Below are 17,096 nucleotides of genomic sequence, written 5' to 3'. Positions count from 1 at the left end.
TGACTATGCGAGGTCGTATTGCGGCGTTAGCCCGTTTTCTCTTGCTTTTTTTGAGAAAGAGGATGATAACCGATTTTTTTTTTTCGGTTGTGTTCGTTCCGTTCTCTACAACGCACTCACACGTATTACGGAAATTTTGTCCTCAAAAATAGGCATCGTATTCTTTTTATGCGATCCCTCTCATATATTCGGTTATCATCCTCTTTCTCTGAAAAGCAAGAGAAAACGGGCTAAGGGCCCAGTTACGCTCGAGCCGCCCATCGCCGCAAGCCGCACCGCACGCTTGCAGTCGCGCGAAAAAATGCACGTATCCAGCACTTGTGCACAAATTACACCATTTATTACACCGAGTGCACAGTGTATACCTTGCACATCGTAAACCGAAATTTGTGCAGAAGTGTTTGATACGTGCTATCTCTCGCGCGCGACCGCACGCGTGCTGTGCGGCTTGCGGCGATGGGCGGCTCGAGCCTAATCGGCCGTAACGCCGCAATACGACCTCGCATAGTCACGCTGCACAACGTTTATAAATATATAACCGCTGATGCCGTATGCTTGGACCATGCGGTATATAGAACAAATATCTAATCCAGCACCTACCACTGCTTCGGACGCTCGCGCAGTTCATAAACAGTGCCATTGCTGGACAAGCTTAATTAAGATTGTAAGGTATGCTGCTATTACTTGCCAAAACTATTTTTTCAGGGGCGAAAACCTCATCCATCAAACCAAGTAGTCACGCAACGTAACCTACAGCGAACAGTTTGAACGCTTGTCAAAGTATAACATCACAGCTGCTATCGTAGCAGAACGGTACCCACGGTGTTACGATCGTCGCGTATGTTTCATGGCTCCTAAACCGCAGCTTAGAAACAGAGGATAATTAATACTGCAATAAAGTCACATTAGTGATTGAAACATTTAGAAATACACAATTGATCTCCGAGGCTGATTGTAGGCTCAAACATGCGCGCACACATCGCGCTGCGTCTTCCGTCCACCTCAGCGCCAGCAGAAATTCCGGCCATTACATGACGCCTTAAACCACTTCAACACGTCTCACAGAACCATTTACCACGTAGAAGACGCACGTCATACTAAACAAACTCCACGACCGCGAAAACAAACGCCACAACCTACCGCCGAGCGTATACCTGCTGTGCAAAAGTCCACTTTCACCCAAGCCAGTATGGCGCTGCTCATAGGCGGCGCGCCACTGCGTTCACAATATGGCGGCGCCTACGAAAAAACGGTCTATAGGTGGGGTTCTTCTAAAGGGGGGAGGGTGTAAGGCGGGTGGGCGTGGCAATGAGGGAAGGTGTGTTAGCGCGTCGAATTGAGAATAAAGGAATGTTATGCTCAAGGCTAAGGCCTTGTGCACAACATTCCCCCCCCACCCCGTCTGTCAACCAAGCGTTAGCCGGCGTGTCAGCAGCGTCTGGCACGCCGGCTGGGGAAGAGAGATATGCCAAGAAACCAAACCAAGTGTTGCTGCCTGTAGCTTGAAATTTAGCATAGCGAATAGATTCTAAAGCTCCCTTTGAAACGTTTATGCCTATTGGTTGCAATGCCTTGAACTTGTGGATAAGATACGATTCTGTGTATTTTCTTTCTCGTTCAGAACGGAAATTTGACTAAAATGTACAGTTGTAATTTTCAGTTGTCATTTCATGCAGTTCTTGGCGTTGCTCATGAAAAAAATGTTGATGGCAGTCACTTTGTGCTGCTATAATTAGACACCATGTCACAGTGTCAACCTCAAGTTAATAAAGCAAATTAGCTTAGTTTCTATACATACTGCCTTCGCAGGAGTTTGATCTCTGTATGAAAGCTGCAAATTGTACTGCAAGCATAGTTTAAAAATGCACAAGAAGCAACCTCATTCTTGTCACTTTTTTATATCTTCTTTTTCTTTAATTCCATTGTGATTCGCTCTAAAATTTTGCCCTGAGAAAAACAAATGCTTGATCCTCATCAGGAAAAGAAAAAGGTGTCACTGAACCTCTTCTTCATAACTACAGAGTTCCACAACATGTCTACGCTTCAACTTTGAAACTCTAGTTCTGTGCATTACACATCCTGAAATGCAGACTGCACATACCAAGTGTCCAGAGCACTTAATCTTCTTTTTTCTTCTAAATTACTCCATAAGATATTCTGCAGAGCCAACGTGGGCTTACAGTAAGATGATTCCCTTTGACACACTGCATACATGTAACATTTGCTTTATTTTATTATCCCGATCAGCTTTCAAGTCGTGGAAGGAAAAGGTGGAGAAAGACACTCGCAGTCACTTCATTGCAAAGACAGGTCCCAAGACATGGGGCCCCCTGAAAAAGAAGCATTTCTACTTCGTCTGTCACCGGTCTGGAAGTTAAGCTTCACAAGGTATTGTGCAATGCCCGTATCACGACCACCAGCCCGAGTCTCTGGCTTTGATGGGTTTTTAAAAACCACAGAGATTTTTGTTCAGTCATGTTTATACAATTACTCACAGAAGCATTAACAGCATATCGGAATGAACCTCAACCTGGACAGTTATCTCGGTATGCTCACCCAAACTGGGAATCGTGTATGCCTTATTGGGCTTAAACATACTCCAAGGCCATCTTGGCCAAGGTTATACATACGATTCTATTTCCTTCATAACATTCAACATACCATCTAGGCAGTAACACTGCATGAAGTGCAAGTGATGCGAAAGAAAATAGAACAGGATAACAATTGTATACACTAGCCTGGCCCTGGTCACCTCAAAGCCTATGCATCAATATTAAACTACTTAAACCAGAATCCAAGCGTACAACTGTCCAAGTGGCTGCCCTTAAAACAAAGCTCTGGTAATGCTGGACCTTGCTGTTAAAGAACTCCTTTAATCAACCACAAGACATCGGCTGTAATCACAAACCATACCTATGACAGCACCAATGTTAAACTATTTGTTGTCACCAATATGAGTTAAGCACATTTGTTTTAGAACTACACTGTACTATTTTTGTGTCAGTGATTGCAGGGGAGTCCTTGGGCTTTGTGTTAGACATAAAAGGATTTAAAGAGATGCCTACAGAGACATTGCGAAAGTAGCTGGTATTAGTAGATTTCACCAATGATTGGAACATCTTTTTGGAGCACGTGTTCACTGCCAAGTAATAAATAGTGAACAGTGACACAATACAACCAGCGGTCAGATGTAAGTAGTACTGCTCCACATGACAACAGATCACGCTGTTCACCACTGTCAGAGTGGCAAAGTTTAAAGTTCGTTTCCAAAAGCATTGCCTGCCTGGGTTACATGTCGTCATAACCTTCCCATGTTATGAATACATAAAATTTACAGCAGGCCCATCCCAAAAATTTGGGGACGTCCAAAGACAATATATAAAAAAAAATTTCTTCTGTTTGATTCTACTCTAACCTATAGTCTACCAATTTCAAGTGACTGGCCCAGCTAGTAATGCGGGTGGCATGCAGCTCTAACAAGTGGGGCAGCTGGAATAGGAATACTTTATTGCGGCACTGGTGGCCCAAATTCAAAGCCTTTTCATTAAATAAAGAAGTTCAAAAATAACAGTGCCACAGTTATTTTTGTCTTACTGAGATTTAGCTAATAAAGGCCACACCCACAGTGGGTGTTGTATCAGCATGCAGTGGTGGCCTAGCCAGTTAAGGATTTGGACTAGGAAATGAGTAGTCGTGGTGCATTTTGGAGCAGAAAAATTGGCCCTTTTGGAATAGTTGGAGTAGTACAGCAGTAATGTGTAGCCATTTGGTGCAGCTCATTATTACTGTGCGCTCAGTAAATGCTGCTCAACAGCAAGGGACAACACAAGGCCAACAGCCAGCAGCAGCCAATTAGTACCACGTCAGTATGTTGCAAACACTTTTCTTTGCATAGCCAAGAAACCTTCATAAACAATTGAAAAATTCATGCAGAAACCCCTCTGGGACTTAAGTACGCTTAAACATTGTACCACTTGCTCATCTCCACGCAGCCCAATGTCATTATCAACCCATTTTCAAGGATACGGCAGCCTGTAATGGAAAACTTCAGAAAGACATCCTAGGGAAAGTAAAAGACGTCCAAACGAATGTTGCTGAACTCCTTTCCAAAATCGAAGGAACCTCTGGCGCCACGAGGTAATTCACATGCTTAAGGATACCCAGGACAAACTGGAAAGCATAAAATCGGAAAATCGCAACACTCAAAAGTTTGGTGGTAGACGACCTTAGTAACAGATTCCGTCACAACAACCTTATCTTTAAAGGAATCATTGAGCAAGACTCGGAGACATGGCAGGAAAAGGAAGGGCTTGTAACTGAGTTAGTTTCTAAATATTTAGGCATTGCAGCTGGTTAAATTGAACGTGCCCATAGAATAGGACAGGAAAGACCAGGCCATATATGGCTGATAATTGTAAAATTCCTAAACTTCAAAGAAAAAACACATATTGAAAAATGCATTTAAACTAAGAAAGGTTTGGATAGTCTCGTGTGGGTTGATAAGGATTTTTCACCGAGGCAGTCCATTAGGAAGAAACTCGGAGATTTCGGACGCTCCAAATAGAAGCCCGCTGAAAGATTCAAACTTCTGTTTGACAAGCTTCTACTAGACAACACGATTTGTCTTTGACCATACCACTAATGAAGTAAGTGCCCTCCCGAAACGTCACGTCCTCATGAAAACCCAGTGATGTAAAAATGAACGCTGTGATGCATATGTGTCAATTCTTGTGTGAAACTTCCGCAGCTTATTTTGTAAGCAAGATCACCTCTGTTCTTATCTTGAATCCTGTTCAGTAGACTTTGTTCTAGGCACCGAAACCTGGTTGTCGTTCGGCATTTTGGATCGTCCTTGTCTCGTCAGTTTTCATTACTTAGAAAACATAAAACTGAATTGAGAGGTGGCGGCGTGTTAATCGCAGTAAAATCTAGTTTGGAAGCTTGCGTTATTGAAACTAACTCCTGCCTCAAAATTTTGAGGGTTGCTCTCTGTCTGCCTCTGCTCTCTGTCTGCCACACATTCTACCTCTGTCATTGGAGTCTGCTATCGTCCACTTGATTCATCCCACTACTTTCCGGATTATCTGAACATGTCCAAGATTTGTTCAGAACAAGTACCCGACATCACCAATATTTCTTGTCAGCGATTTCAACTATCCCAATATTGAATGGCATTGATGCCGACCCCTGTATGGCACAGAAAAACGTCAATGCCAATATTTTCTTGACATGCTTTTAACTTTCTATTTGCATCAAATTGTTTCTGTTCCCACTCATGGTGATTCACTTTGACCTCATAGTAGCCACAGAACCAAATGTTACGAAAAATGTATTGGATTGTATCAGCGGCCACAATATCTTGCATTGTGAATTCTAGGTGCCCTGAAAAAACGTGAAAATAGAAATCAAGTAATATTTGATTACACCCGCGTGAATGTTGGCGGGCTTGTCAGTGGCCTTTCCACCTTTTCTGTCGGCTTTTTGCAGTCATTCCCTCATTGCAACATAAACACAAACTGGGTACTTCTTCGTGATGGGCTGATCACACTTAAAAGAAAAGCATACTCCAAGATTCAAAATAACAGCCTGCACAGAAAGCACTTGGTTTGCAGCGCATGTGAAACCTTTATATTGCAGAGCTAAACTATGAGCATCTGTAGAATATTGGAGGCCCTGTCATGAGCATGCACACTTATGCAGGACCGTAGTAACAACAGCCAAACATAAATTTTTCAGCCATGACATTTCAAACATGTTTTGCAATGACAGAAAAATTTAGGAAACCCAAATTATGCATCGAACTTGACGGTACCGTTATCTAAGGATGGTAACATTCTTTCTCCGGCACGTGTTGCTATTAAATTCAAAGAGCGTTTTTTTCATCCGTCACGGATGAGACTCCTGTACCTAGTAGCTTTCAGGCCCCTGTTTTGCATTCAAGCATGCACAGCATTGATATCACTTCTAAAGTAGTACAGTCCTGTATCGATTGTCTTCCAACTAACTCTGCTCCTGGTCGTGATGGCATCTGCCCTAAACTTCTTAAAATATCCAAACCTGCAATATGTCACATTTTAGCCAAGCTTTTTCAGCAACGTACTGACATGAGATGCATCCCAAATGATTAGAAAGCAGCTCGCATAATTCTCATATTTAAATCTGGTGACTCGTCTAACCCATCAAATTAGACCAATTTCTTTAACCAGCATGTGCTGCAAACTTCTCGAACACATCATTTCATCTGCTCTAATGAAGTTTCTTACAGAACATAACTTTTTCTTTATCAATCGGCATGGACTATTACACAATTGATTTGAATTCATGACTTGCATAACTGCACTCATTCTTTTTATCAAATCGATGCAATATCTGTAGACTTTGCAAAGGCTTTTGGCAAGGTTCCTCAATTCTGGCTTATTCATAAACTGACAGATCTTAACATACATGTGAGAATAACTAGGTGGACTACCAACTTTTTATTTTTAACTAACTGGTAGCAATCTGTTTTCATCAGTGACCATTTGTCTCCATTAAATCATGTCAAATCTGGAGTACCTCAAGGTTCCATGCTCAGGCCTATCTTATTTTTAGATTATATTAACGATATTAGTAATGGGGTATGCGTTTCATAGACTTTTGCTGATGATTTCGTGATCTACTAACCCTGAGGATACCTGCTACCTTCTATCTTACCTAGACAATCTCTGTAAGTGGGGCAGTAAGCAAGTGGAAACTAACATTAATATAAGAAAAGCTATCAGATTCGGGACTACAGCTAAACTTGTGTTATGCAATTACATAATTATAAAACGTGCCCCTAGCCTCTGTATTCACAATATCTGGGTGTTCATTTGTCATCCGATCTGTCGTGGAACACTCGCGTAGTTGCGATTGTCAGTAGAGTGTTCTAGTTTAGTGTGTTTACGGTCCGCCCCGCTCCAAGTTGCCCCGCTAAGCCACATGGCGGAGCGGTGGGTGATTGCATGTTTTAGTTGTATTTCTAGCCTAGCGGAGCAGAGGGATGGATGGATAGGTGCTATGAGTGTCCCCTTTGGAAAGAGGTGGTGGGTTGTGCCATGAAGCTCCTGTTATTGTATTGCCTAATGTCCTACCTATTTAACAAAGAAAAGAGAAAAAAAAAAACCACGATGAATTCCCATAACCAAACTTTCTGAACTTTGTTTTTGCAAGCCTCTGTTGTTTGTCGTTTCCCTACTTTTTGTCCACCAGTCTTCCGTTCGCCGCTTACCAATATTTACTGCATACATGTTTACTTTCCCCCTGCTCTTGCTGAACCCAAGGGCTTCAAGCAGGCCAGTGGTGCCTAAATCTACTGCTGGGGAGATATCTTCACATTCTAATGAAACATGCTCTATTGTTTCCCTAGCTGTACCACAGCAAGCACATGCTTCTTCTTCCTTATATCTTGCTGTATAAGTGCATGTTCTAAGGCATCCTAAGCTCGTTTCAGAAAGTAATGAGCTTCCCTTTGAGTTATAATAGATTGTTCCTTTCCCGATATCGTTATTTCCTCTTCAGTAGTTACTCATAGCAGGTTTATTTTCCATTGCCGCCACCCACGCGATTATCTTGTCCTCTCTGGCTTTCTGCTTGATGTTACTTTCGTATTTGCAGTGCCCTCTGGCCAATTCAGGGTAATGAAACAAAATAAAAGCACCTATTGATCACTTTTATAAGTAAAACAAATACATATAGCTTATTTGTCCACGAAGTATCTAAACGTGAACTTGTAATGCTTTACTGGTCCATTTTATCCAGTGGAAAATAAGGCCCCTTCTTGGGGAATGCCACGTGATAGCCAGTGAGCTTGCATTTTGCATCCAATCCGATCCTTTCTGATGCTAACGCGCTGCACAGCATGCATCACATACTCCCACGCTGCGAGGTTTTCAAATAGGTCAGCATGCGCACCTTCTAGCAGACATAAGTCTTCGTCTGTGCAAATCTATCTTGCAAAGAGCAAGGCAGGCAAGGTGCCTCGATGCACGTGCCTAAGAGGGCGTGCGCATCGACCACCCTTGCTAGGAAAAAAATGGCAGCAACCTTCTGCTCAGGCAGCTTGCAAGTGGACAGTGTTTCTGACTCCGCCAGCCCGCTTGCAGCTAAGCGGAGGGCGCATGTGCATTCGCGCTTCGGCTCTGCTCAGCTGCTTAGCGGAGTGTAAAAACGGCAAACTAGAACACTCTACTAAAGCAACCAGATCACTTGGCTTCATAAGGCACTATTTGCACTAGGGTAACTCTGAGACCAAATTTCTTGCTTACACCACCTTAGTATGCTCTAAAATCGAATATGCCTTCTTAATTTGGAATCCACACAAGGCCTACTTCGAGCACAAACTAGTCTCTGCAAAATAAGGTTGCTCGCTTCATCACAAGAAACTACTCGCATACATCTAGCGTTACGCAAATGAAATCTATAATTTAGCTCCTCTCAATATTAGCAGGCTTCCGACACTATTGTCCTTCTTTCATAAACTTTACTCCAATCGGTTGTCCCACGTTACTCTAAATATTAGACTAGCTTGTGACATGTCTTGACGGCTTGATCACCAACTTAATATCGCACCCATCTTCGCCCACACTAATCCGTTTTTCCACTCGCCTCTCCTCCTTGCTATCTGTCACGACTTATTTGTACATAATTTGAAGTTGTTCCTAGAAATCTGAACTACCTTTTACCTTGCTGTTACGTTCCAGTTGCATTTCCTCATGTTCTTATTTAATATGAAATTTTGCTTTCCTGTTTAGTAATGTATACCTAAATTTCTTTCCATTGTTTTTTTAATGCAAAACAGCTCATTGTGATAAGTCAAGTATTTTAGGAACCTTGAGCCTTGTCATTACTACGTTTTTTCACACATAGTATATACCCTGTAATAAGTCTTTTCGCACTAATTCATGTTGTTCCGATTCATATTTCTAGTTTAGTTGTGTACTTTTGGTATTTTTTGCTCCTTCCATTGTAATCCCTGTAAGAGTTGGTGTCTGCTATGAAAAAAATGGGTACCTGGCCCATACCGTCGTCAGACTCATTCATGCTAAGGATGTTGTTGAAGGGAGGAACTTGTTCTCATTAAGAGCGAGGAGTAGGGGATTTATTTACAATATCTACATGAAGGTTGGAAAACATTACATCTGATCAGTCTAGCACGACTGAAACGCACACTGAACAGCCGAAAATGTCTGCTTAAACACTCTCTGTCCTTACTAGATCCCTAGGCCAGGGAAAGCTCCCATCAAAGTGTCCAAAGTCGTCGGAAGTACCTGCCTTTGAGGGCGAAGGTTCACACACTCTCTTGCACTTTTGTTTCACTGAACACACCGAAACGAGTGGGGCCTCGTAGACAGGTGTTGTCACGCTTGACTCAAGCTGGCACGTCTTGGTTCCCGAGCCGACTCTGCAGTTAGATGCTGAATCTGTCAAACGACCGTGACTATTACCACAGTACATGGCGGAACGCCATAGAACAAACTTTTCTTGCTACAATTGGTCCCTGAAGGCGACAGCGAACCAGCTAACAATCCTGTCCGCCAAACGTGTCTAGCCTTACTGGATCCGAAGGGCTATCCGAAGGGGGCGTGTTGTTGGCTTCACGAAGCGATTCAATGCAGCGAAGCCAGAAGGTCACTATCCCCGCTGGCCAATCGTAACATCCCCCACCCCTATGCCTTCTGGGCTCTTTAGGATACTTGAGCAAAAAAGTGTTATGGAAGTTAATATGACCGGTATAAACAGCAGCGTCGCAGCAACACTGACTGCTGCGGACGGCGCCAGTTGTGCTGACGACGTTCTGATCATTATAAGCTGGTACTGCTCTTTAGTGCCTTATCCATCCATGTCAAACCATTATGCACCGCGTGGACCATATCTTAAACGCCGTGTTCTCGTCGCTTTGCCTTGAAGAGCGGGCCCATATCTTGAAAACGATCTGCGAAAGGGGCAGGTTGCGGTGTGTGCCGAGAGATTTGCGAGCGCTGCTTCGATCTCGTGGTAGCGACAGGCAGAGATCGGCCCAGATTTTTATCTTGCGTGATGGACGTTGGGTAAGCATAGAAAAGCTGACACATTTAAGAAAATTTTAACAACCAGAACCAGCCATTTAGTACCATGCCAGTATGCTGCAAATACTTTCATTTGGGTAGGTAGAAAGCCTTTATAAACAATTAAATAAAAATTTTATGGGCTAATGAAAGCAGCTGTGTGCCTAGGCGTTGGGAGAGGCAAGAAATTACAACTGCACTAGAACAATTTGCTCTGTCACTCGTAACAAAAAAAGTGAAGGTGAATGTCTTAAGTGCATTGCAAATGATACATGTGCTTTCATATGCACTATGGCAATATGCACAAGTGTATTACACCCGATAACAATGCAAGAAGCTCGACAAGAGACTGCCGCGAGGCTATGAACAGCGTCCAGAAGGAGGTGCTATAGCACAAATGGACGCAAAGATGGCAGTGGTGGACACGAACAACATTGCTACCATTCCATGCACTCAATTTTGTTGCGAGGTGGTTTGCGGGCCTCTGCAAATAGATATGAGTTGGTTCATCAGCTAACTGTGGCTTTAGTTGCTGATAACCAACCGACCTGCCGAAGCAGTGCTCATTAGGGCCAATGGTCAGGGTAGTGTGCCATGAAATTAGCTTTTGGTGATTGTGATAAGGGCTGCAAGCCGTCACAGAAAGCTTGGTATTAATATATTGGTACGATTGGCTAATTGGCGATTGGTTGCGAGATCATTCGTAGGGGTTTTTGATAACTGATGAAGCACTGCTGTACGAGTCCACAAGATCCACAGCAGATGTGCTTTCCACATGAAGCTTTCGTCACTTTCACTTGCATATTATTCTACTATATGCAGGGCTCACAAACCATATACTATATTTCCCGGACAATAATTTGAACCTGGCACAAGTAACCTCCCCCTCTTTTCACAAGTCAGCAACTATCACAAGTGTGCACAGAAGTTAGTTCCTGTACTTAAAAGATCAGAAATTGTCATGCAGTTTTGAACCACGTGCAAGAACACATGTATGCAATGCAAACTGTGTGCCTTCCAGTGGTCAATGGTCTTATCTTAGCGCATGCCATTGTGCTTGCTATAAATGCTGCTTTTGTCACCATACCCTGTTAGCATTGCATATAGTAATTGCTTCGATCGGTGTTGACAGCCAGGACAAAGCTTTTACTGAGAGAGGCATGCCTGATAATCAGATCGTGGTATTGGCATGTAAAAACTCAAGATTTCTTTTACTTGTGTTCTTGTTCCGACACAAACCAAGTGCCCTTGAAATGCTGCATGCAATGCATTGACCTCGAGCTATCCATTGCATTACTGCAAAGATTACTGAATATTTTAAGTCTAGTAGATGATCCATCTCAAACTAAATTACTTGCACGTTCACTATTTGGTTACTATATTTAAGTCTTCTCAAACCCCTGCTGAAAACGTGTTGCCCTGAAAGTGTGAAAATACCGCACCTTTGCGCAGTTTGCGTAGCCAGGTTTCAGGCAAGTTGAATTGTAGCCAAATGGTGTAAATGGCACAGTAGAACCACTACTAAGCATGTGTTTGAAGTCCAGTGCTTAAGTTAGAATAAACCACCCGGTTATCTTTTTCCACAGCTACAAGTAAGCTGAAGCGGCCTTCAAGTGTTAAGTGCGGGAAAAGATGTTTTGCGGCAATGGCTGTGATCGAGGACAACACAGGTGTGAATGTGGTTTTTCAATCCAAGCACAGAGGTCACGACTTTGAATTGGGTCGAGTTTTTCTATCCAAGTCGGAAAGAGCTGCTATTGCTGGTAAGAAAACGCTTTTGCTCTGCTTTATAATACATAAAGAGTGGTTGTTAAGTTTTCAACATCACAAATACAAGGCAATACTCATGCCAGACCATGCAATGAACTTGGAGCAAATGTTAGTGCATTTGAAATTCATAATGTCCACATAATTCGAGGCCACCTTTACTGACTGCAGGGCATTATAGTTAATGACATCATAAACATGTTTATCGTTTTGCTACATTGTATCAATGCCTGAAGGATTCAGAGAGAGAGAGAGAAAAAAGGGAACCGTTCTCCAATTTCACAGTGGTAACAACTACCTTGGCACAGCCAGTGGCCTTTATTTGGCCTATATGGCTATTCTTATTGCAGGCAACGACTTTAGTTATTGTTTATACTTGTTTTCATCAGTTGTTTGCATCACTTCATGTACCAAGCAGGAAGGTGTAGGGGCACTGTAGGCCACACAGCAGACTGTGGCTTTTTCCCTTTCTGCTTTATTTTTCAGGCTGACAGTTAATTGAATTAATATTGCTTATGATCCTAGTAGGATTGAATCTCCCAAAATAGCAGTAAGCTGGAATAATTTCCACTTGGGATTACTTAAGGTGCATTGTACATAATTATGTCTGCCATGTTGCCTAAATTGAAGTGCAACTATTACAGACGTCGATGAAACTGCGACCTCTAGCCACTACTGTAGGTAATCCACAGCAGATGTGCTTTCCATGTGAAACTTTCATCAGCTCAAGTTGCATTTTACTCTACTATGTGCAGGGCTCACAAACCATGTACCATATTTTCTGGACTGTAATCTGAACTGTTCTACAAGTCGCCCCTTTCCCCCCCTCTTTTCACAACTTTCAAATAAAAAAAATGTGTACATAACTCATTGTACAAGATGCATCTATTTTAACTTGGGTCAGCATCGTGAAATGCAATTGTGCATGTTTATACACTTATCCTAAAATGTCGTACTTACCCATTTCAGGGCACTAAACTTCAGTAAAAAAAAAATTTTATAAGCCGCACATTCCAGCAGACAAAATAAACTGCAAGTACATTGCTGGAGAAAAAGAATATCGCATGTTGGCCTTGCATATGCAAGTTGCACTGTGGACGAAAATTAAAAAGAAAATGGTGGCACCTATGGTTTGGAAAATACGGTACCTAAAGATTTTGAATGCTCATGAATCGGCTACGTGAATGAAACATGATTAGAACGATAACGATAGTTAGGTTTAGACGTGAACTCGTAAAATAGGTTGAAGTGTCCAGTCAGTACTCTACTTGACTGAAATAATACATTTAACTCAAAAACCCACATGACTGCATAGCCTTCAAAGCATACATTCACAGGTGTTTCTGCTCCTTGTAAATATGCATGAATGACTGATAAAGCAAATATATAAATAATTGCTGAAAGCTTTAATTGACAATTTTTATATTGACATTTATCAAATTATGTACATCAATGCAGTCAGTAACTGTGATGGTTATATTTAAGTTAATCTGGAAATGCTGCACATGTTTTCGATTGCAGACTCTGTTTTGACCTTCTATGGTGGCATGCCACTATGGAAGTGGCTATAGCTTATGCTCTGGAATGTAATTGGAAAATGAAGTTCTAACTGAAGGATAGAAATTGTAAATAATGGCAATATTTAGCAAAGGAAATAAAGGTGGAAGACATTTTTGCCCTGGATAGGATCGGAACCACAATCTTCACATGTCCAGTCCAGTGCAATGTTTTCACAATGGTTCAGTAATGTCTTTTGTTTGAACAAGGTTACCAACAGTGAAGGATGAAATTGGCAGCCTAGCTGTAAACTTTGTTAACACAATAAATTTCTTCACTTTAAATTATGGAGTTTTACGTGCCAAAACCACTTTCTGATTATGAGGAACGCCATAGTGGAGGAATCCGGAAATTTCGACCACCTGGGGATCTTTAACGTGCACATAAATTTAAGTACACGGGTGTTTTCACATTTCGCCCCCATCGAAATGCAGCCACCATAGCCAGGATTCAATCCCGCGACCTCATGCTCAGCAGCCCCACACCATAGCCACTAAATTTCTTCATTTACGTACCTCGTAACACTGGAGCAGATAATCCCTATGACTGTTTATCAATGACACCAAACCTTGAAACTTAAATATGTAATCATGTAATCGTGTAGTGTAATTCAGAAATGTAATCTTGCCTCTTCAGCAGCTGAAGGCTGCATAGCACCATGTCCTTGCAAAGAGCTGACCTAAATAGAACAAAAAATGCGTCAGCTTGAACTATTTAACACGCACCATTGCAAAAGGTTTTTGTAAGTCTGTGTAACTCGTTATTCAATTAAAGGAATTCTAAATAATGATATTAAAAATGTTCATCAGTGCCCATTTCACTTCCTTGCGTGCTCGGTAATATTACTTATGCTTGAACTGATATACACTTTCTCTTTACTCTCTCAAGAAAAGCTGCGAGGAGGCGTGTCGATGGACGCAGTGTTGGATAATGTGCGGTCCAACGTGGATGAGACGTTCCACCGCATTAACCTGCTGAGCAAGCAGGATCTCCGCAATATAATGAGGGATGCCAGAGTCTCGAAGACCGAGCGGCTGCATGATGATGACTATGTCAGCGTGCAACTCTGGGTTGAGAGGATGCATGGTGAAAAGGAAAACCCAGTGCTCTTCTTTAAACACCAAGGACAACCTGACAAGAGTGACATTTTTGAGAGAAAAAATGAGGACCTTTTGGATGACAGAGATTTCATGCTTGTCATCATGACCACACCACAACAGGAGCTTTTTAAGAGGCTTGGAACTGATCGTGTATGTGTCGATGGAACACATGGAACAGCAGGTGAGCAGTACTATATAAATGCATTAATAATAAAAGCAAAAAAGGGGGAATGCTGTTTTAGAATAATTGCAATAGATATGAGTAGTATTCCTTCACACTTATGATTTTTCTCTTAATTTTTCTCGCATTTTTTTTATTTCATGCAGTTCTCAGTTATCAGTAAACAGAGCAAGAATGAATTCGGTGCTCTGTACACTGGTGATATCATTCCATTGCTACTGTCCTCATCGCTGCATGCCCTGCATATCCTGTCTGTATTGTCACCACGCAGTTATAATAGGTCACATAATACATCTCTTATCACATTTGTCTAGAGTGCAGAAACAGTGCATTGCACTGTGTATTAGTGCCTTCTATCAGAGATACAGCTGTCAAGGCTGTTGGGCAATTAGGCGAACCACTGATTACTGCTAGTCAAAGGTGCTTTTTCTTGGGGGTGGGGGGTGGTTCCCCGAGAACTGCGAAAACAAAACATTTAAAAAATCAGGCAGTCCAAAAAAAAAAAATTTATACATGCCTTTTACTGCCATTTAAAGGGAGGTGCTAGTCTAACACAACAAGAACCTAGAACTATGAAACCCCAGCTGTTTACATACTTTTTTATGGTAATTTCAAATACTATATAACTCAGTTTTATAGCAAGTTGCACAGGTTTCGTTCTGTGCAACGACAATGTGTAAAACGTCTGCATTCTTGCCCCCAATTTTTTATCTCTAAACTTCTATGATTGCAGACCAGTGATGTCACATAATCCTCCAAATCAACTGTAGAATACCAAAATATGTTACTGAAATTGATACCGAAATCATTATGCACTGTTATGCTTTCAACAGTGCATAATATAAGAAGTGTTAAATTAGAACCTGTGAAACCATTTCAAAATGTTTAGACATCCAGTGTTACTCGAGATTTTATCTTCAGTATATAAGTGATGTTGAAGATCAACCCCTCAGTGGTGGTCAAGACAGTTTAGGATTTCAAGCAGAAAGTTGTCATTCTGGAGCAGTTTAGGAGCAGAAAATCTTTTTTCTACTCCGTGTTCCAAAAGTCTTTTTGGGACATTTGAAGTACTACAGAAGTAGTCTGTAGCCATTTGGTAGAGCTTGTTATGACTGTGCAGTCAGTAAGTGCTGCTCAAGAGTCAAGCAAGACACAAAGCCAACAGGGACCCATTAAGCTTGTATTGTTGCAAACATTTTTATTTGGGTAGGCGGGGAACTTACTTTTGTACCTGTCCTAGTTGCTTAGTGGCTGTGGTGTTGGGCTGCTGAGCATGAGGTCGCAGGGTCAGATCTTTGCCATGGCCACTGCATTTCGATGGGGGCAAAAGGCAAAAGCACCCATGTACTTAGATTTAGGTGCTCGTTAAAGAACCCCAGTTGGTCGAAATTTCCGGAGTCCCATACTACGGCATGCCTTATAATCGGAAAGTGGTTTTGGCACGTAAAACCCCGTAACTTAATTTTTCTTAATTTTGTAAACCGAAACAGTTATTAGGCTTCTTGGTGCTTGTGCTGTAACAGGAGAGAGTATGTATGTGTGTAAATAAAGAAATGTATATCATGCCATGTTACAGTGGCCCTTTCCACTGCTGGTATGCTTCACCACGATACATTCCATACACTTCTTCCTGTAGCAAGCTATATTGTGGAAAAGTTGGCGTTTGAAAACCGGCATTATGCAACACTTCCGACAATGGTTGTGCCTTCCGCACTTTGATGGCAAAGCATTTCAGCATCCGAAATTTCAGCTGTCCTTATAATTAATTGCCTCTATGGGGTACGTGGTGGTGTTTCAAAGATACCCGAATTCTCGTGCATGCCCAAAAAATAGTTGTTAAGTGTATTTCTGCTTGGTAATGAAGACGGCTAGGACAGTGCACATTAGTGACACAACAGTGGCCAAATGCTCAGATTCCTTTTAAGTAGAGTGCTGTGTGCTTTTAAGATTTTTGTGAAGTTAGCATCTGAATTTGATTTATTAAACTCACGCACACATAATAGCACTATAATGAGAAATGCATAGTGTTTTAGCTGTTCCCTGCAGCATGTTTTCAACTGCTTTGATAGATGGATGGATGAATAACTTTCTTGAGGTCCGTCGGTACGCGCAATTAGTGTGCAGCGGGCCGCTCCCACATCGGGACAGAGAGGCCATGCCCCTCCGCTGCGTCCCAGGCCAGATGGACAGCCCAGAGCTGTGCTTCAAGGTCCGAGCTGTGTAGAGCTCGGTCCCACTTTCCCTTGGTGGTCCCGGCGCCAGGGGGCAAGCCCAGAGCATGTGATCAAGGCTAGCTATATCCTTACAGTAGCGACACACATTGCGAGGGTGCGCATCCGAAAAGATTTTATGCAGGAAGGCCGGGCATGGGTAGTTGCCTGTCTGAAGCCACCTGTACGTGACTTCTTGTGCTTTATTGAGTGCTTT

At 42.2% G+C, this 17,096-nt stretch overlaps 1 protein-coding gene across 5 annotated transcripts in view; it reads left to right on the top strand.

Moving 5' to 3' along the window:
• The window catches only part of LOC129381180 (uncharacterized), a 39,623-nt gene that overhangs the window by 15,985 nt on the left and 6,542 nt on the right, over nucleotides 1-17,096 (top strand). For 4 of the 5 annotated variants that reach the window (XM_072285851.1, XM_072285850.1, XM_055063826.2 and 1 more), the window contains 3 exons: nucleotides 2,248-2,388; nucleotides 11,651-11,827; nucleotides 14,277-14,669. In XM_072285851.1, coding sequence (XP_072141952.1) covers nucleotides 11,710-11,827; nucleotides 14,277-14,669 — 511 coding nt within the window. In that variant the 5' untranslated portion in view covers nucleotides 2,248-2,388; nucleotides 11,651-11,709. The remainder of the gene's footprint in view (nucleotides 1-2,247; nucleotides 2,389-11,650; nucleotides 11,828-14,276; nucleotides 14,670-17,096) is intronic. The other variant, XM_072285852.1, reaches the window with a different exon arrangement.

This window comes from Dermacentor andersoni, chromosome 1 (genome assembly GCF_023375885.2).
Source record: "Dermacentor andersoni chromosome 1, qqDerAnde1_hic_scaffold, whole genome shotgun sequence".
Classification (NCBI taxonomy): Eukaryota; Metazoa; Arthropoda; class Arachnida; order Ixodida; family Ixodidae; genus Dermacentor; species Dermacentor andersoni.
This window is presented reverse-complemented; position numbering and strand designations above follow the sequence as displayed.